General features: G+C 37.4%; 3 protein-coding genes across 4 annotated transcripts; 2 read left to right on the top strand and 1 right to left on the bottom strand.

The window, feature by feature from the left end:
* The first annotated feature begins 115 nt into the window (after nt 1-115).
* LOC103982955 (cullin-4) lies at nt 116-14723 on the top strand. Of its 2 annotated transcripts, XM_065176980.1 has the most exons (18): nt 116-649; nt 2288-2403; nt 2495-2841; nt 4915-5095; nt 5199-5321; nt 5419-5706; nt 8787-8912; nt 9049-9150; nt 9282-9335; nt 12443-12549; nt 12665-12725; nt 12817-12948; nt 13035-13172; nt 13243-13323; nt 13395-13475; nt 14242-14322; nt 14398-14519; nt 14672-14723. In XM_065176980.1, exons 1-17 carry the CDS (start codon nt 253-255, stop codon nt 14509-14511), a joined length of 2529 nt encoding a protein of 842 aa, XP_065033052.1. In that variant the 5' UTR covers nt 116-252; the 3' UTR covers nt 14512-14519; nt 14672-14723. The 2 variants fall into 2 exon arrangements, with proteins under 2 accessions (XP_065033052.1, XP_009398338.2); XM_009400063.3 differs by lacking the exon at nt 14672-14723 and having other exon boundaries at nt 14398-14618.
* A 327-nt stretch (nt 14724-15050) lies between these two features.
* LOC135664351 (uncharacterized) lies at nt 15051-17929 on the bottom strand. Its single transcript, XM_065176985.1, has 5 exons — nt 17566-17929; nt 17377-17438; nt 17113-17291; nt 15617-15725; nt 15051-15536 (listed from the first exon to the last, which is right to left on the bottom strand). Exons 1-5 carry the CDS (start codon nt 17843-17845, stop codon nt 15231-15233), a joined length of 936 nt encoding a protein of 311 aa, XP_065033057.1. The 5' UTR covers nt 17846-17929; the 3' UTR covers nt 15051-15230.
* A 349-nt stretch (nt 17930-18278) lies between these two features.
* LOC135664302 (large ribosomal subunit protein eL15z-like) lies at nt 18279-21122 on the top strand. Its single transcript, XM_065176970.1, has 4 exons — nt 18279-18415; nt 18501-18667; nt 20377-20574; nt 20685-21122. Exons 1-4 carry the CDS (start codon nt 18412-18414, stop codon nt 20928-20930), a joined length of 615 nt encoding a protein of 204 aa, XP_065033042.1. The 5' UTR covers nt 18279-18411; the 3' UTR covers nt 20931-21122.
* The last annotated feature ends 271 nt before the right edge of the window (nt 21123-21393 follow it).

The following is a 21393-nucleotide window of genomic DNA, read 5'->3' as shown; positions in this document are numbered from 1 at the left end:
CGAATGCGATTCCTCGAACCAAGATTGAGACCCAATTGGGCTAACTGGGTCCGAGGCACGAACCCGGTCCAGCCCAAATCGTTTTTAAGTAAAATGGGATCGAGTCGATCTCGCTCCTCTCTCGCTCGCTCTCGCCTCCTCTGTGCCCTGCGTTCTCTTCCTCCTCTACCGAGACCCTTTCTCCCATCTCCGCCTTGATCTCCCCCAATTCCTATCGGCTTCGCCATGCGCTTCTCCGATTGAGGTCGATTGATGACTCATCACAAGCGGCCCTTCTCTATCAGCAGAAGCAGCGGCGGTGGAACCCCCAACAGCAACAGCGGTGCATCCGGCGGAGCCACCCATATCTCCCCAGAGTTATCCCCTGCCATGAAGAAGGCCAAGCCCCAGCTGGCTGCCACCTGCTCGTTGGAGAAGGAGAAGAACGGCCTCCACCCCCAACCCCACCACTCGAACACCACCGCGGCGGCTGCCGTGGCTGCGCAGTCCGGGGAGGAGGATGACGCGATGCTTGTTGACCAGGAGGAGCTGAAGCCTGGGGCTTCTGCCCCCGTCATGGTGACGGGTGTCGCTGCCAATTTGTCGAGGAAGAAGGCCACGCCGCCGCAGCCGTCGGTCAAGAAGCAACTTGTCATCAAGTTGGTCAAAGGTACCGCTGTCGTGCAATTTTCCTCTGTTAAATTGCTTACCGGCTGGCGCGATATGCTTTTTTCTTGGTTTGCGTCCCTTGTGGTCATATCATTGTCAATAGTCTTTGGCACTGGTTCGTTGGATTCTTGATAATTCTATGCCGTTGATGGGTTCATTAATTGATAGATACCAATTTGTCATTGGAGTAATCACTGCTTCACCATTGTGACATGCAAAGAGGTAGGAGCAATGCAAGATTGCGTGGTTGATTTCTGAATTATAATCATTAGAGGATCATGCTGCTACCTTCATTACCCTCCGTCCCATTTTATTTCTTTAGGAGAGTAAAGGAAAAAGAAAATATCTCTACTGCCACTCCCTAATTTCAGGTTTTGATTCACTAGAAACTTAAAAGTGACTTGAGACGAAATATACATTGCACACGTTGTGAGATTGCTTATGAGCTTCTGTGATGATAGGTTTTATCAAGGGAGATATGGTTTATGAATTTTCATTAGATGTTATGAAATTTATCCTTGCTAAAACTTAGTTAATTTATTCTTTTTGAGAAAAATCTGCAGAATTAAGCTCTTCAGATATTCTTTTCGAGATGTAGCATCTTATCTAGGAATTGAACTATGATTAGCTACTTCCATAACATATACATTACAGAAAATCAATCAAAACTTTTTCCACATAGCATGTGATGAGGTGACACAGATATTGCTTTTTGAGTTATTAAGAACAGTGTTATATTTTGCTACTTGTCCAAGGAGCATGGGGCCATTCTTCCAGACCTTCAAGTTTTATGTTCTTACTGAAATTGTTTAGTTAGTTGGACCTTGCCTGATGCTGCTAAGAAGTAATTATGGAAAAAAAATATCATGTATCTAAGGTATAGAAATAAAGAACATGTAGCTAAAATATATAAAAAAAGGATATCATGTTAAGGACATGTATACAAAAAAAACACAGCCCACAAAAGGTGTTAGAGGCGTTCTTCTGCCTTAGTATTTATGTAATTATGTTTTATTTATTTATTTATATGTGTAAAATCTTGATATTGATTTTACTACTTAGAGAAGCAATATTTTCCTCTTAAAACTAAAGGTTATGGTTGGAGAAGTTACATATTATATGCATATATATGTAATACACATAAATACATTGTATATACATATGTAGTCTAGAACTATAGATGCCCTTGTAAGAACTAAGAAGCAAAAGTAATATATATATGTATGTATGTATATATATATATATATATATATATGTATAATACATACATATATACATACATATATACATGTATACATATATACATACATATGTATACATATATATGGACTCTACTGACCGTCATCTTTGATTGTAACTGGTATATTTACTAGAAATTGGCTCTGTTTCATCAATGGTCAATGTGTTATATCCCATCAATCGTGCCAATACTGGTATACTGGCAGCAGTATTTATTAGGAAATTTATGGAGAAAGGAATATGCAAGTGAACTTATTAAATTACTTGTGATGTCATCTTTCAAGTATTTGCTTGCTTTTTCATGTCAGGTTTATAATCTACTCCATAGAACATTGAAAAAGCTGATTTGGTTATTAATCAACATTAAGCAGTGACATGTTACTTGTTCTCTTGTTCCTAGGTAAACCTTCACTTCCTAAAAACTTTGAGGAGGTTACATGGGCCACATTAAAGTCTGCCATTACTGCTATATTTTTGAAGCAACCAGATCCCTGTGACTCTGAAAAGCTCTATCAGGTGGTTTTTCTAATTAATTCTCGACCCTGGTGCCTCCATTTGTGATTTCTTTTGATGGATTGATGTGGGTAGTAATTCTTTTGGCTCACAGGCTGTCAGTGATCTTTGCCTGCACAAGATGGGAGGGAACCTTTACCAACGTATACAAAAGGAATGTGAAACACATATATCTTCGACGATGTCATCATTGGTTGGTCAGAGCCCTGATTTGGTGGTATTTCTGTCGTTGGTAGAGAAATGTTGGCAGGACTTCTGTGACCAGATGTTGACAATACGTGGCATAGCTTTAGTTCTCGATAGAACATATGTCAAACAAACACCAAACATTCACTCGCTGTGGGATATGGGATTGCAGCTGTTCAGGAAGCATCTTGCATTATCTCCAGAAGTAGAGCACAAAGTTGTTACTGGACTTTTGAGGTTAATTGAGAAGGAGAGGTGTGTTTCATGTTTCGATTCTTTAAATCATTATTTGTAGCTTTTTATCATAAGAAAAATTCATTTGTTTACTTTCTCTGAATTGTTTGAAATTTAATCCCACTTTGATTCTGTGGTTTGATTGTGTTGACATTGTGTGACTGGTTTCTTCATATATCTGAGTTTGCCTGTTAGCTTTTACCAAGTGTAGCATCCAGCTATTTTTCATTAATAAGCATGACAACATGTTATTGCTATTCATGATATATCATCCATAAGATTGAAAGCCAGCAAAGAACTTAAAGCTAGAAATGGAAATGGCTCTTGTTTATAAACTTAGTGGTGCCTTTTTGTTGAATTTGGACTTTGTTTATGACCAGAGGTCTGGTTGCTCAACATCTTAATCTGCCTGCTGCACAATGTACGCATTCTATTGTCTTCAGGAGGGAACTCATTATAAAATACTAACTTCAATAATAGCATAAACATGGTATATGGTATAAAATATGGTGGCTTCATCATGTCCTGCATCTGGGATGCTTAAAAGATGTATGGCTGCTTAAGAAAATACAATATCTTATTGTTTTTATGTTTTTTTTGTAGTGTACTCAGGTTTTGATCTTCATTGTCAGATGAGCAATGTGTGTTATTACTAGTCTTTTGTGGAATGTAGTGTGATAGTTGTGTATTGTGATCTTCATTGTCAGATTAGCAAAATGAGGAACTTAGAGCCTCTTTAGAAGGCCTTTTTTTTGTATTTTCTTCATTCATGAAGGAATGGTAAATAATTGGTTACAGAAAAGCTTTGGTAGAGCTTTCTTGTCTTGTGCATGATGCCTAGATGGGTGTAAGGCTCGTTCAAGAATGATCCTTCCATATAGGTATGAGTAGGGTAGTTCCTTTGTAGTCTTTTCTTAATTTTGACTCTTTTCTATTTGTCATTAATCTTTCATGCTAGCCATAACTTGTTGCATCATAACCCACTCAAAATCCTGCCAAAGGTGCTGCTACAGAACAGTGCCTTACTACAGTCATTTCGGAAAAAAAAAGTCACCAGTTATTTTCTCTAGGTTTTCACTTTTTGTTAGTATCTAGCTTCTTGATTTTTAAATTTTTGGCCATTAGATTAGTTTGCATCTCTTCTAATTAAATTTTCTACAACCATATTATACTTTATCACAATCTAAAGACAAGTGGATATCCCATTTAGCACACACTTCAATTCTTGAACTCTTGAATGTCTTTTTATCTGATAGATCTTAGTTCTCTCATGTCCTATTTCATAAGGTCAATATGAATATAGAGTAGTTGACATTGCATAACTGGTGGTTCATATTCGACCTACTTGTCATGTAACACAAAATTGAAAATTGCTTCTTTAACCAATCAAGGCATCTGTTTGAGCATTGCAAAGTAAAGGCTTGGTGAACATGACATATATGATGTAACTGAATGTATATTATTGATCAAATGTATTATCCTAATGGGCATTTCAAGGTATAGAGCATAGAGTAGAGTGCAGGTTTTAGTCAACCTACTGGTGGTTTATAATTCATAATATGCGACATAGTTGTAATGCTTTAGTATTGTTTTTAAATACTTTACATACATTAGATTAAAATATCATAATACTTCCTTGATAGCTGTGCTGCATACATAGCCCTTCCCCAGACCTGCATTGGTGGGAGCCTTGGGCACTGGGTACTTTCTTGATAGTTGTTGCTATCTCAAATTGTGAACTTTGACATGATATCAGGAATTCAGACATCACACATGTAAGATGGTTATTACAATAGTGGTTGAAACGTAATACCCTAATGTTTTCTGGCACAACCATGCCTAATATCGTGGTACATGTGCTTCACGTGTTCCTGTTGGCCATCATTGGCCAACAATATAGAAAAGGGTGTCAGTGTTCTCTCTCGTATGGGAGACACTTCGTGCTAGTATAATCCTAGCATGGACTGAAATACAAAACAGTGCTTTTTATGCGCATGGGAAGCCCAAGGTATATTAAATAAGATTTGTTTGTCATGCTAAATATGTGGATTTACACATAATATTGTTCTTTTCATTTAAAACTATTTCTTGCAGACAAGGTGAAGCCATTGATAGGACTGTCCTAAGCCATCTTTTAAAGATGTTTACAGCACTTGGAATTTATACAGAGAGCTTTGAGAAACCCTTTCTTGTATGCACTTCTGAGTTTTATGCTGCTGAAGGTGTGAAATATATGCAGCAGTCAGATGTTCCAGATTATCTGAGGCATGTGGAGGTGAGATCCATCTTGGCTGTATTTCGCTTCTTTGTACTCTTTACTTAGTTTGCTTGTCTGAAATTTTCGATGTTCTCAATATCTCTTTGGCACAAACTTGCAGTCAAGATTACATGAAGAGCATGAAAGATGCTTGCTATACTTAGATGCAAGTACGAGGAAACCACTTGTAGCAACTGCAGAAAAGCAACTTCTTGAGCGCCATACTTCTGCAATTCTTGACAAGGTGAGTTTGTTCATACTTATGCTTGATTAACGTTGAAAGTCTTGTTTGCCAATCTCACAATCAGTTCTGGTTGTATTGTTCTGATCTCGTTGACCAGGGATTCACAATGCTTATGGAAGCGAATCGTGTTGATGACCTTCAAAGAATGTATACCCTTTTTCAGAGGGTTGATGCTCTTGAGTTAATAAGGCAAGCTCTTAGCTCATACATCCGGGGAACTGGGCAAGTAATTATCATGGATGAAGAAAAGGACAAAGATCTGGTTCCTTATCTCCTAGAGTTTAAAGCATCTCTTGATAAGATATGGGAAGAAAGTTTCTTCAGAAATGAAGCTTTCTCAAATACCATAAAGGATTCATTCGAGCATCTCATTAATCTTCGTCAGGTAATGCTATGTTTTCTGGCATGATTGCCATGTGTTTGTGCTTTGTATTCTAGAATTATTTACCTTGAAGGCATGAAAACTTATCAGTTAGACTATGACATTTGCATATTCTTGAATATCCTGACCACTGTTGTCGATCTTGAAGAACAAAAATCGGGCTGGGTAGTAAAATATATTAATTTGACTTTTTTTTTCCTTTGTTCATCACTTTCTTTGTAGTATAACAAGGTATAGATATAACAGGAGGACAGTAGTCACAGTACTGCATAACATGCAGATTGGTGTAAGTGCCTTGTAGTTAGTTTTTCTAGACTAGTTCTAGTAACAATATAGATTTGAGATGCCTTAGTAGTTCAACAGTTAAGGCAAGAAAATATAAGAGTATTGAAACACCAGAGGAAGTAAAGAAACAGAAATCATATATGGTGGTTCGGCTGCTCAGCAGTTCTGCAGCATTCAGCTTGTCCTTGAGTTTGATCGGTTGTTCGGGGTGGTTTCAAACATGAATGTGGGCCTATATGCTGGATCATCCTACAGCATATTCCCCAAATTGATGTGTGATGGGCAATGAGTATCATGTCATCTGGGAGCAATTATAGTTTACCAATTATTCATTTTCATTCTATCTTCTCATGATTACTAAACCATGACAATGTGGTAAATTTGCTTATTTAAATGCAAACTTATAAATAACATATCCTCTACATCTACTGTCAGTGACTGGTTTGCATAACTTGCCTTTACACAAATTTTTGTTTTAATGCATTCTTCCTTGGTCTCCCACATACTTTGGAGTTTGGAGCATGATTGTCCCCCACTTTCCTTTTGGTGCCATTGGTCTTCTGGTCATTACTTTCCCGTTTCAAGTCATGGGATCTGAAGTATTAAGTTAAGACGATTGTAACTCCTGATTCAAGTTACTAACCCCATGCTGTCCATAATTAAGAGTGCTTACCATTCTTGAATTGTTACTCCTGATTCAAGTTACTAGCACCATGCTGTCCATAATCAAGAGTGCTTACCATTCTTGAATTGTAAAAGCTGCTTTATGTTAGACATGGCATTGGACACCAGAATGTTGTGGTTATTTCTGTTCTATTAACTAAGTAGCGTGTAATGGGAGCTTCCCAAGAGAATGTATATGTGAGATGAGTTTTCAGGTTTAGCTAATATTTCATCATTAATATGATCAATAAACATTTTCTTGAGATCACGATACTTTTTTCATCCCATCATTTACTGTCTCCTAACTTGAAGTTCACAACAATGCCTCAAGTTTGTTCAACCTTCTTCATTGTGGAGAAGCTACCCAATTCACTTTGTGATATATGAATAAGCAAAGACTTGGTTGAATGAATAGGATGAAGGCTTTTTTGGTGATGGTGATTGCATTTTATGTGGATTTCAAGTCCAAGCTGAGTAAAGTTTGTCTAAAGTTTTTAGTGATTGTTACTATTTTGTATGGCTTTGATGCTTATGAACTTAAGTATGGCTTGCGATAGGGAAGTTATTAATCAGTAGGAATCAAATTTTAATGAGTTTGAGTTATTCTGTATGACTGCACACATTGACCTCTATAGACTCTGCTTTGGCAAGAGCCTCATGCATTGGCCCACCTGTTTTTATGCTTCATAAAAACAATCTTCATAGCGAATTTTGCTTATTTAAAACTTTTTGGCTTCGTAAGATCTGGTTCAAGGTGGTGACATTGCTGAAGAGAGTGGTCGATATAAGTTTTATATGTTAGTTTATTAAGGTATAGAAGCCCTTTCTGATAACATCACTGTGAATAACCTTTGTCCTTTTCTCTCTTCGATGTACTGCTCTCCTATATCCTCCATCCTGCGACTTGTCTCATTGCTTCTCTAGCCTCTATAATATGCTTCAGTGGCTATTACCATAAGTAAACTCTGCACTCTGCAGTAAGTTTTGATTGTCTTGTGTTCTTTTAATCCGATTAACTGACTGTTACATATTTCCTTATCTTTTATCATTGTTATTCCAATACCTGATGTCAATCTTGTGGCAGGTTCTGGTAGCAAAGTTAAGATGCACATGCTACTCATTGGTATGTCAAAGAAATAAGGGTTGATTATCATTAAGAAAAGTGTAGTCCTCTGGTAGAGAGTCTTCACAAAAATAAGTATATTATTATAATCCCAGATTTAGAAGAAGAGGTGGAAATAAGAGGATAGAAAGGAGAATAGTAAAAAGGAAAAAAAATGCAACCACAACTCCAGGTGAAACTACATTTCTTTCTTTTATATATCTCCCTTTGTCCTTTCTAGTAACTTATTAAGGAAACAGTAGATCTATTTCATAGTTTATAACTACCTTTTGTCCTTTTGCATATGCAACTTCTTAACAAGTCCTCATTTAATTAGGACCAAGAGTCATCCTTCATCATTTTACCTCTTACTCAACTTTGTGTAAGTCAATTGGGATATAACTAGGTAATTCCCTTATCTCATCCCTATTAGTTAAGGCACTTAATCCTAATTTTAAAAGGAGGGTGGTAGGTTATGGAAATTATCAAAATTTTAAATACTGGTTGGACTGGTACATACTGATCGATATTTACTTGTTTGACTAAGAATAAGATGGAGCATATGGTCTAGTATTGTTCGGTATTCTTTTTCAATTTTTTAGTGATATCAAATGGTACAGGTCAGTGTACTGTATCAGACTGATTTGAAACATTGGTTTTTCATCCACGTCCTCCTTGTAAAATTTAGAATTCGTAACAGTTTAAAGAATGACAATCAATTGTTCTTTGAAGTCTGAACTACCTAACACAAATCTGAAAAAAAACCTAAATCAGTCCTAATTGATTTTGTGATTGAGAATATATCTGAAAAAGAACTCAATTATTTTTTTCCATATTTATTTTAATCTAGTAACGGTCTGCATTTGAAAAGCTCCACTCTTTTAGGCGTCTTTTATGCACCATTTACATTAGTGTTTATTGGCAATATCTTTTTTCCTCTCTTTTGGGACTTAATTGGATATTGCCTTGCGATACTCTGTCCAGACTATTTCTTGATGTAGATTAATTATATAATTTCATTGTCATAATACAGAATAGGCCAGCTGAATTGATTGCCAAGTATGTGGACGAGAAGCTTCGTGCTGGCAACAAGGGTACATCTGAGGAAGAGTTGGAGAGTATACTTGACAGAGTTTTGGTGTTATTCAGATTCATACAAGTAAGTTTTGCATGTCTACTGGGAAATGCTCTGCTTCTTTGGTTCTTGCTAGTTGTCCTGTGCTTAAGGAAGTATGGGTTAGAGAATTTTTAAAGATGTTTCATTGTGAGCATTCTTCTTTCTCATATTGATTCAGGGAAAAGATGTCTTCGAGGCCTTTTACAAGAAAGATCTTGCAAAAAGGTTATTGTTGGGAAAGAGTGCATCGATAGATGCTGAGAAATCAATGATCACAAAGGTAAACAGGAATATTGCTAAGCTTTCTGCGAGACTTCAATTAAAGATATATAAATATAAATATAAATATATATATATATATATATATATATATATATTGTTTATCTAAGCAACAATTTCTTGCCTTTTCAGTTGAAAACTGAGTGTGGGAGTCAATTTACAAATAAACTCGAGGGAATGTTCAAGGTGCACGATTACTTGTACAGTTTAATTGTTTAGTGAATCTAATTGTTTCGGAAGCTATAAATCATTAAATTTCTTTCTATATTTAATGCATTGTAATTAATAAATAAAAAAACAATGCAGTTTGTACTACTGTTTTAAATTATAATTTTCCTTTCTCATTTGTAATCCTAAAATTTCTGTCTGCTGTAAGTACAACCTAGTTCTCTTTAATAAAATAGAAGTATGGTAGTCGGTAACTACCAATTTATTTTAAATTATAGATCCCCTTTTTACAATTGTGACCATATGACTTGTTTTGTAGCAATGATGAAGGATCTTAAGACGTACTTTCTGTGAATCTATTTTCATATTATTTCAAGTATTAGAAGTAACTTGCATCTGTGAGCAAACTCCAATTATAAAATTGTTATGCAGGCTTCAGCTTACTTAAAGTTCTAATCAAAGCAACAGAAAAATAGGTTTTTAGTCAGATTTGCATCTAAGATTGTATTCTTATGAATTTGACTTAGATGTTCTGCTTTTTCTGTTCATATTTCAAATAATTGATATTTATTTTCAAATGCTGCATAACCATTAACTCTTGAACAGTTCCTAGTCCTTGAACTTTCCATCATTTATTTGGTATTTGTTCAAAGATTCTAATTTCAGTTTACTTAATGCGTACCACATGATACTAGGTCATGGTAGCATGACATGATACAACGGTTTATTCCTGTGATGGCTGTACTGATTTGATAGGCAATGCTTGTGCTTTAATTCACTAGCCAAAGGGCTTGACGTGTGATCTGTGGTAGACAGGTATGGTACCTATAGTTGGTTAATGTTTGTATTGTATTAGCCTGTTACTATCTTGGGTCTGCCACATGATACCAGGATGTGATTTGAAGAAATCCAGATAAAATTGGTTGTCCATGGTGTTTTTCATGGTGAAAAGGGTCATATACATGTTTGCTTAATTTGGACTATTTAGACATCTTTTCCATCTGTTTAAGAGTCTGAACAAGTTTTATTGGGACTATAAATGTCGAAATAGTTCTAAGCACTAGGGATGAGCATTAGCAGCATTCCATTTGATTCTGTGGATTAATCCTTAATTATTTAGCTTGCTAAAATGTAAGCAGCTACAGAAGCCAAGGGGTAAAAGTTATGGGATCCGATCAGGAGAGAGGCTCTTGACTTGTGTTTTTTAAATTTTATAAAATTTAACTTGTATTATAGGTTTGAGTATCACTTTTGGTGTAATTATTGATTTATGAATGAGATGAATTAGTTTGGAAAGTAAAATGATTCTTGATAACCGAGAAAATGTTAGCTGTTGAAACACCAAAGAGGCACCCCTTTTAACTAGTCTCCTGCCATTGTGAGTTCTAAGTGTAGTCAATGTATGTACTCTTACCCTTGCTAGCAAAAAGGTATTTGACACCCAGGGAGCCAAGGAACAACCTTATCCAGGCACCAAGATCGCCAGCTAATGATAATTCCTTTCTCTTTTCTTCCATGAAAATCATGTTGCTACTCACCCATTATGTGCTGTCCTTTCACAAGTATTCATGCTGGACATGGCTTTGGCAACTTTTGTTGAGATATCAAGTGCATCCTTGCTCGTCTATTACTTGCATGCAGCCCTATCCTATGAAACGAATTAATAAACTACCAGCACCCACTGGCACCATCACTTATCAGCTGACATACTATTGTCACAAGGTTTCATGCTTTTTTAAGGGTACTCATCCAGGAGCACTTTATGAATTGTCAGACTTTGCATACTGTTATGCTGACTATTATATTACTGAATGTTCCATGTAGGCAGCACCAGAATCCTTATCAAGTAGTTCCAGTCTATTTTTTGGGAGTATCCTAGTTTAAGGAGTTAGGTTAATTGGCCGCTGGAAAGTTCCATGCGAGTTTATTGAGTTATCGTGACACTTGATGCAGCATTATGTGCCAAACTTACTTGTTGAGCTGTTGTGCAACTCAACAGAATTGTGTTAGAACGACACCATAAGTAAAATAAAAGGTGGATGTGAGGAGCGTGAAACTCATCAATTTGAAGTTCAGATTAGTAGTGACTGGGCTGCTATCTCTTCGCCACCAGTCATTGTTCATTGGCTGCAGATGTCAAGTTGCTTATGAGATATAGGAGGGCATTGGCTGCAGAACAAGTTTCAGATGCAGCCCTTAAGAATCAGTTTGATCCTATTTGAAATGTAAACATTCAGGTTGCTTTAATGTTTATATCGTTTGAACCAAGGAATCAAATACCGTTTACTGATAATTCTGTCATAATCTAATTGAATTGAAATGGTATAGCCAATGATTTAAATATTGGTCCAATGGTGATATTGGAACCTATCAGATGGAACCTGTCATACCCCCAGTGATGCCAATATACTGAATGGTATGTCAACGTCGTATGGGCTTGTGCAAAGTGACACATGGTATGTGTGCATGGACCTTTATGACATCTCACAATTTTACATTGATAGCCAGCATGTCTCTTATGTAATTATCATCCTTTTGTTAAAATTTATATCTACCATTTAACTTCATATAATGTTTGGTTTAAACAACCATGATTCTGTAAGGTTTATGCTCCATATTGATTTCAGCATATACCTGCCATCCTAAACATATCGACTGAGTCCAGACGCTTTGTATTAAAAAATAATCAAGCTCATGAACTATGCTCCCCCCACTCCAAAGAAGAATCAAGGAACAGGATGGAAGGGTCAACTAGAAATGAATAGAAAAAAGAAACCCATCCAAATGATGGTGACATTTTGAGCTCAGTGACAATCCGAAATGTTGGTTAATATATGGTAGTGGTTCAATCCATGGATTATTTCAGTAGATATTTTCCTTTACAAGGATTCGATTTACTCTTAAAAGAAAATTGGTACCTTCCATAATTTTCGATTATACATGATTATTGCAATTGGTCACCCCTTTTATCATATATATTTTTTTTTGTCCCACAAGATGTGCAAGGCCTCTGACAAATTGCTCATAAAGTAATTATCAGCTATTGAGTTTTTGATTCATTATGACATTTTCTATCACTTTCTTTTGGGTTTACAAGTAATTGTTTCATGCTGATATTTACTCAGGATATTGAGTTATCGAAAGAAATAAATGACTCCTTTAAACAATCATCCCAAGCCAGGACAAAACTTCCAACTGGCATCGAAATGAGTGTTCATGTTTTGACAACCGGGTGGGTGTTGCCTGTTTGTTTTATTTCAATCAAATCATTTAGGCCTTTTTAATGATGCTGTGGGCGAGTTAGCAGTGCTGTTTAATGCCAACTTTCCTGCTTCTGGTGCTTTCAGGTATTGGCCAACGTATCCTCCTATGGATGTCCGACTTCCTCATGAATTGAATGTTTATCAGGTTTGATCATGATAATCTGTGCAATAAAATTCTATTTACACTCGATTTTCTATTGTATGTAATATCCTGCCTTCTATTTACATCACAATAGGATATATTCAAAGAGTTCTATTTGAGTAAGTACCACGGGAGGCGTTTAATGTGGCAAAATTCATTAGGTCATTGTGTTCTAAAAGCTGAATTTCCAAAAGGCAAAAAGGAATTATCGGTATCACTATTTCAGGTGGGTCTTCTGATCTTTGGTTAATGCTAGTATTGATCCAAGTTAACATTCATCTAAGGATATTTTGGGATTTTTCATGTGTTCAGACTGTTGTTCTAATGCTTTTCAACGATACTCAAAAGCTTAGCTTCCAAGACATTAAGGACTCCACTGGCATTGATGATAAAGAGCTGAGGAGGACTTTGCAGTCACTTGCATGTGGCAAAGTTCGAGTTTTACAGAAGGTAAATCCTGGCTTCAAGCATATATTCCTTGTTGTCCATCTATTTATTCCAAATGTTCTTTCTTCTGCAGATCCCAAAAGGAAGAGAGATAGAAGATGATGACTCTTTTGTATTCAATGAAGAATTCAGTGCTCCTCTGTATCGCCTTAAGGTAAATTTCCTCCATTGTGAAATCAAATCAATTTTTGGTTTCAACTGGTAGAGCTAAATGTGTTTTTCCAGGTCAATGCAATCCAGATGAAGGAAACAGTGGAGGAAAACACAAGCACGACTGAAAGAGTATTCCAGGATCGTCAGTATCAGGTCTGTTTCATAAGCAGATTGCTAACTACTCAACCCATTCCTAACCAAATGACTGAATGAAGATTTTAATTCCCTGAGCAAACTGAGTGTTATTTGTTTATTGGTAGTAGTAATGCAATTGTCTTGATAAAAATTATCACAAATCCAGAGATCATATGTATGCTTGTTAAAAATTATCAGTAATTGGGTGAGACAATTGTATAACTGAAGGTGTTGTACTTCAGTAATTTGCAGTCATAGGAGGAGTATAAATGAGAATGAATGCATTATACAGCATTAAGACATAGAGAATGGTACATAAAAAGGGTAAAATAGCATAACCAATAGTATACGCTCAAGAGAATTTGTGGAACTATTGTAGTTTGCAGTGGCATTGACTTTTTATTACGGCTAAAATATATTTCCTTTCTACTTGTTATATTTACGTGGTAAGTGTTTTATGAGAGTTGTGTTCAAGTGAATGTCCCTTTTTTAGCATTATACAATGATACAATGACATTAGTGATGTAGCTGGACATAGGTGGATCTTTAATGTCGAATTAGCAATGAAAAATATATAGATCAAGTATGAATAATTAACATATTAAATGCCAATGGATTCCTTATACTGAACTTGAATGCCGGACTATTCTTGCATTTCTTGATTTGATCTTGTTAACTGAATGCCTCATTTACCCATGAATTGGTAGGTAGGCTTCTAGAAAGATAGACCGAGATTTTCTTCCAATTTGCTATATTCCTTGATGTTGCCACCTTTTCATCACAGGTTGATGCGGCTATTGTTCGTATCATGAAGACAAGGAAAGTACTTAGCCACACACTCTTAATTACTGAACTCTTTCAGCAGGTATCATGCCATCTAGTCTGCATTCTTTTCTTGTTATTTGTTTAATTTTCTAATCGTTCTGCATGATTCTTGTAGCTTAAATTTCCGATAAAGCCTGCGGACCTGAAGAAAAGGATAGAGAGCCTCATCGATAGGGAATACTTGGAGAGGGACAAGAACAACCCCCAGATCTACAACTATCTAGCATGATTTATATGGTAGCCATTTCCCAAAACATCAACCTTGTACAGGGGACTGTAACTTCTTTTTGTCAACAATGGTTTCTTACTACAAAAAATATCACGCTTCATTTCTTCTGCTTTAGAATCTATCATGATGTTTCCATGATAACTAGGTGTCCCGTTTGCAGTGTCCTACATGAATGGACTACCATCAAGGATCAGCCCTATGGCTATTTTACTTGTTCCCTTGGATGCCAGAGATGTTGCTACTGGCTCCCGCAGGAGTACCAGAAGATGAAATCCACTCAGATGTTAGAATACATAGTGATAACAGAATTAGTTATAGTATATTTTTATTCAAAGAGCATGTTTGATTCTATCAATCATGGAAGTGAGGCTGGCCAATTTAAGTTTCTGGCAATATCAGTCCCATTTGCTATGCTCCATTCTTGATTCTGCAAAAACCTGGTGGGCGACAAGTTTATCATCAGATTATCTACGTCAATTCTATTAGCATCAGTCAACATGGTTGTGCAAGTAGGAATTGAGTCTCATAATCCCACAAGATGTTGCAAATCTTTCTGAAAATTGTGATAACTATCACTGTTCAAACCATAAAAAGTTGAGATCCTCACCATGCAGTAAGCCACTCAAATTAACAGGCTATCAGTTCTTTACTTGTTTCTCTTCACAGGGAATGTGACAAGATAGCCAGGTCCAACAACTCTGAAAGACCTGGTTAGTGTTCTAATCTGAGTACAGTGTCACCTTCGTTACTGCTTCAAATGGTAGTTGCAATCTCCAGTCTCTCTGCTTTCGACTCAGTGGCCTTCCTTTTCCACTCTCAGCTCTGTTCTCCCTTACATCTGCCAGCTTCCAAACACATTGCCCGGCGTCCGCATCGATCAACTCTATCAAGAATACTCCAACCTTTTGCTGGTGGCGCTTCGACTCGGCAGCTTCTTCAAGGTATTGCACTCTCACTGGCATCTCTTTAAACCGATTCAGATCCTCAGGAACCTTTAACAGCCGTTCAGCTCCAGGTGATGATACCTGAAGCAAATTTGAGAGGTAAACGTCTTGTATTTCACTACCATGCTTGTCAAAGATAAAAACAAGTGCAGTTGCTTTACCTCTAAAGCTAAATCCAGGGGCATCTCTCCAGATTCTAGCATCTCATCCAGTCGCTTCTTATAGAGACTATTGAAACTCTCAATTTCCTCGATGCTTGGACATCCATATCTAGAGGTCAATAGCAGCTGATCAGTAGATGCAACAAGTTTTACCTACCACATAAAGAACAAATGAAAAGGAACAATCCCCAGCAAACCCTTATTTTAATTTATAAACATTCATAAATCATCAAAGAGACCCTAAATTTGTTTATAACGATTCAAATGGGTGCTCATTGACATGATATAGTAGATGGCCATGCCTAAAAGACTGTTATCATTGGAAAAACAGTTTGAGTGGCATGTCTTTGATCTCACAAGACTGTGACATTATACATGATACCATCCTAGTCTACTGAAGTTGGCATGTGGCCAAGCTAGATTGTCCAGTTCATCCTGCGGTGTGATGATAGATATCAAAGATCTCTTTCAAATGGGTTATTGTAATAATAGAGATGATAGCAAGAAAAATATGCAATATGAACCTTATAGTTTCAAAATTGAAAAATCTGATCCATCATATAGCTCTAATTTCTGAGCAGGTTTATTACTGGTTCAGGAAATGATAAAGCTTTTCCATGTAGAAGTAGAGTGAAAGCCAAGATGAACAAGATGACTCATATGTTATTTCAAGAATTGTAACAAGTCTTTTTCATTCTTATTTATATACTAGACCTCATGGAGTTATCATTTACCTGTAAGGTTATATCTATTACAAATTTTTAATCATTACATTCTGCCTTAAAATCTAGACTTCTTCAAATCAAAGAAAAAATTATGAAGAATTGCTCCTTGACTTGGCGAGCCTAAAGCATGAAAAGTGAGGTAGTTTTATGTATGTCCAACAATGAATTGGTGTTGATGTCCAGTTGGACTAGATTCACAACTTAGTTAATATGAAGCAACCGACACCAACAACCTAGAAAGTAGAAACTATGTTAATGAAAGCCTATAATCAATGGAGCTCATGGAATGGAGATTACGAGTGCAATAATTTCTTTTAGACAAAATTGGAGAATAAGAAGAGAGGACCCAGAGTTATCTACAATATAGTGGCCCAATCAAAATCTTACTTGATATTGCAAACCAAAATCTTCCGCAAGAGTTATGAATTTGTAAGCAAAAGAAGACACTATTGCAGAATGAACTATTAAAGAGAAATAAAACACCCTACAAGTGGAAGGTAATCAAACTCATGATAAGTTGGACACCACAAACAATCACTTCTCCAGTTCCTAGTTCCTGCATGTGTGATTTTTTGTCCATCATCCAAAGAAACTAGCTTTCCACGGGAGCTATTCCATCCAACTAAATAAGAGAAGTAGCTCTACACTAATTCGAGGGATCTTATAACTAACTGTGATCATCTACTGTGTTTGATGCTAAGATAAGCATCTAACATAGCAATCAACCAAGCTAAAGAGATATTCAAACAACAGTGAGAGAGAATGACTCACTTGTTAGTGAGCTTATCAAGCCGCACGTAGACGTATCCTCGTGGAGACACCTTTAAAGCGTACATCACCAAATCCTCACCAAAATGAAGGTCAAGCACCTCGCGAGCGACGGACAGAACCCGTTCGCCCCACCTGACACCGCCCAACACCACTCCACCACCGTCCCCTCCATCTCCAAGCTAAACATGAACAGCAAAAGGAATCAATCAAAATCAAAATGCTGTGTCTTCCCTTAATATTACATTGAGAAAAATGCAAGCATACCACCGGCTCTGCCTCTTCCTCTTCTTCCCACTCGATCATGCATTCTTCGACTTCAGATTCATCTGCAACCAAACTCAGCGAGTTTGAGATAGTAGTTGCGTCACGGGAATAACAACAAACACATTGGGTGACTGAAGAACCACAACAACAACAGATGAAACTACGTGAAAAGAAGGCAGCTTTCATGACCTGGTTGCTCCCCGCCTCGTCTACGAATGGAGGCGGAGGAGAAGAGAGCGGCACGGAGTGGAGGCCAGGCGGTGTGCGGATGGAGGAGAAGGCGCCTCTCGATGAAGGACGAGAAGCTTCTGGGGAAGGAAAAGGGGATAGAGAAGGGGGAAGAAGACGACTTTCCGGTGTATGGAGATCGATACCGAGAGAGGAAGCGGCTGATGAGTCGATACGTCGAGCCCCGCCGTTCCGCCGCCAAGAGCAGCGACAACGGCCGCTGTAGTGCCGCCTGGCTCATTACACACCTCTACGGAGCGGCGTGATGGAGAGAGGCAGACATGTTGACATTACACATCTTTTGTGTTATACACGCGCGCGCACGCACACACACACAAATATATATATATATATATATATATATATATATATATATATATATATATATATATATATATATTAAAATTCATAGTTTTAATATGCGATTTCCAAAGTTTCAAAGTATAATATGTCAAGCGCTCGTTTTAATATTACGAAGAGAATCGAACACTAATTACCAGTAGGCCCATAAATGATGGCCTGTTAAGCGGAGCAGATTTGGGCCTCACGACGATCCAGGCCTACCGAAGCCCACAAACTCCAACCCGTAAGCGATCGCCGTCCGTTGTCACGCATGCACGAAATCTAAAGCACGGGAACCAAACGAGCTGCCAAAACCCTTGATGCACGCCGGATGAGATCATACCTTCTCCATCCGACGACCCATAATTCGCTCGACACACTACTCACTTCATTTTAAGCCCGGCTCGCCCCTGCCGTGAGCAAACCCTAGCCGATCGCCGCAGAGGAGCTCCTCGCGTCCGAGCCATGGGTGAGTTTCTCTCTCTCTCTCTCTCTCGGTACGTGTGGTTGATCTGACTGTGCTGTGGTTGGTTGGTCTTTGGGTGGGGTTTCAGGGGCGTACAAGTACGTGTCGGAGCTATGGAGGAAGAAGCAGTCGGACGTGATGCGGTTCCTGCAGCGGGTGCGGTGCTGGGAGTACCGACAGCTCCCGTCGATCGTGCGCGTCACGAGGCCAACGCGCCCCGACAAGGCTCGGCGCCTTGGTTTCAAGGCTAAGCAGGTAGATCGGCGTCGTTTCTTCCGCCACATAGCATTCTAGACATGTGTTTGCTGTTCTCGTTGTAGAGCATTTGTGTGTGAGAATAGTGCTCTTAAATCCTATTGTATTCTTCTCGATTTGCTTGCAACATTAAGTTTATGCTCGGTGGATTTGTTTTGTAAGAGCAATTTGTTCTTGAATCTGTTTGATTTAATTTAGGGACCAATTTGAGGAGCGAGACGAGAGTTTGGTTTCGTTCGCCTTTTAAGATGAGATGGGATTTTGGCTTTGTAGTTACGTGAAAAAACTACTCTTTATGGTTTATCATCGTATTGTTTCTGAAATTCTATTTCTGGGTGGACATAAACAAGCTCTGCCTTTATCTCATTCTGTAAAAAATGAGGCGCATGATTTTGAAAATATGTTAGAAATAATGTGCTTTATTGATAGTTGTATGAAGAAGAAACTTTGTTTGGTGGACAACAATATTGCAATATGATTAGTGGATCTTCTGTAGAAGTATACACCTGTTGGATCGGAAAATCTATGATCTAGCTTAGAGAAAGACAGTGACAAAATCCTCATCTATTAGGATATGAATTTTATGTGATTAATGACCTTAGTATGGGCAATATACCAGTATCGAAATGGTAAAATATACTGATTGTTCTTGATCTTGTCTGGGTGAACTAGCAAGAAATAGTACGTGTGGAACAGCCTAGTCATGATATTATGAGGGACATTTTTGTAGTTGCGACTGTTCTAATTGTTGTCTTGTGTACTAGTTTGGTGTTTGTTTCATTCCCTTTGATTGTTTATCATTATTGAAGATGGATAATGAATTTATTTTCTGTTATTGTCAATGTTATTATTTGTTGTTATGAGTCTAATTTGATTGGAAAGTTAGGGTAATGTTGGAGTGGTCGATTCATCTGTGAATAAAAGTAGGCTCTTAATGGCTGCTGATTCTTATCAAGTATCGATTCAACTGAACTTTTAATGAAGAAACTCAGTTTTTGAATTAGCTTTGATGCCAATTTTTTCTTTTGATCATTTCATTTATATGCCTATATGTGCCTTCTAATGCAGAGGTATGAATCTCGTGGATGTTGTAATTGAGAATGCGGATAGGCATCTAATATGTTGAGGGATCCTGCTAGTTTAGAGGACAATTTTTGCACATTTTATGCAAGTTCATGATTACAAAATTCTCAATTAGATTTGGTCTAGGAACTTCCTAATGTTCAATCTGAAGTATAATAATCATTTGTATCCTGTGATATTGATCAACGGTTCATCCGCAACCTACTGAAGATATAGTGAACCAAACAAAGAGTTTAATTGCCTATAAAAATGTGTTATATCAGGTCATGTAACAGGCTATCTTTATCTTTAATACATGATCTTTTCTCAAGTTGGAGCTTTATTAGATGTACTCTATTGTTAATGCTACATTTATCTTTATTACATGGTCATTTTTCAAGTTGGAGCTTTAATGCTATTCATTTTATAAGTTTTCCAGGTGCTTTTTATAGTCTAGCTGATTTGAAACATTTTCCATATATGCATTGTGTTATATTAAACTTGGTTACAAAGAATATTTGCATTTGCAATCCATGCCTACCTTTGTAAATAGTGAGTTTCTAGAGACAACAATGTTTCTCCTTCTCTGCTCCAATTTTGTTCTTCAGTTGTTATGTTGCTAATAATGTTTTATTCTTAACATGCAGGGTTATGTGATTTACCGAGTCCGTGTTAGACGCGGTGGCAGGAAGAGGCCAGTTCCCAAGGGTATTGTCTATGGAAAGCCCAAGCATCAGGGTATCACTCAGCTCAAGTTCCAGAGAAACAAGCGCTCGGTTGCAGAGGAGAGAGCTGGTCGTAAGTTAGGAGGCCTCAGGGTCCTCAACTCTTACTGGGTCAATGAGGTCAGCCGTCTTGCTTTATCCTAGACTTCCTAGCTTTTTATCTTCATGAACATTACTTACGTTTTGAACTTAATTCAATGAATTAACTTGTAGCATTTTATGTTACACAGGATTCAACTTACAAATATTATGAGATTATTCTTATTGATCCGGCTCATGGTGCAATTCGCAACGACCCTAGGATCAACTGGATTTGCAAGGGAGTTCACAAGCACCGTGAGTTACGAGGTCTCACTTCAGCTGGTAAGAAGTACAGGGGTCTTCGCGGTAAAGGTCACCTTCATCACAAGGCCAGACCATCTCGAAGGGCAACCTGGAAGAGGAACCAGACATTGTCGCTTCGCCGATACCGCTAAGCTACCTTGTCTGTCTAATTTTGTTGCCAATTTGATTCTGCTTAAACTTGCAATTTAATTACTTTTTTTGTCATCATTGTCTTGAGTTGTTCTTGGACTCCTCAAGTTTGTCTGGTTGCCTAATGGTATCCCCGAGTATTGTGTTTGATTTCATATGATAATTCAGTAATGTCTTTTATGTTCGGTACCCTATCCTCTCTTGTGCTTCACAAGTATGCAAATTGCTACGAATCCTTGTTCCTTCGATCCTTCAATGTTTGGGGTCCGCATGTGGAGCACAAAACCTCTACACAAACCTGACTTGGGTTCGATTTGGTTTTGTTTTTGTTTGTTAGGTGATTTGTTGATTTCAAACGGAATTAAAATTTCAGACAATTCGATTTTGTTTCTAGTTTTGAAGAATCGAAATTGTTGATTTTATGATTTTTTTTAATTAAAAAGATTAAAATCTCCTTGTAATTGT

The sequence above is a fragment of the Musa acuminata genome, chromosome BXJ1-4 (genome assembly GCF_036884655.1).
Source record: "Musa acuminata AAA Group cultivar baxijiao chromosome BXJ1-4, Cavendish_Baxijiao_AAA, whole genome shotgun sequence".
Taxonomy (NCBI): domain Eukaryota; kingdom Viridiplantae; phylum Streptophyta; class Magnoliopsida; order Zingiberales; family Musaceae; genus Musa; species Musa acuminata.
This window is presented reverse-complemented; position numbering and strand designations above follow the sequence as displayed.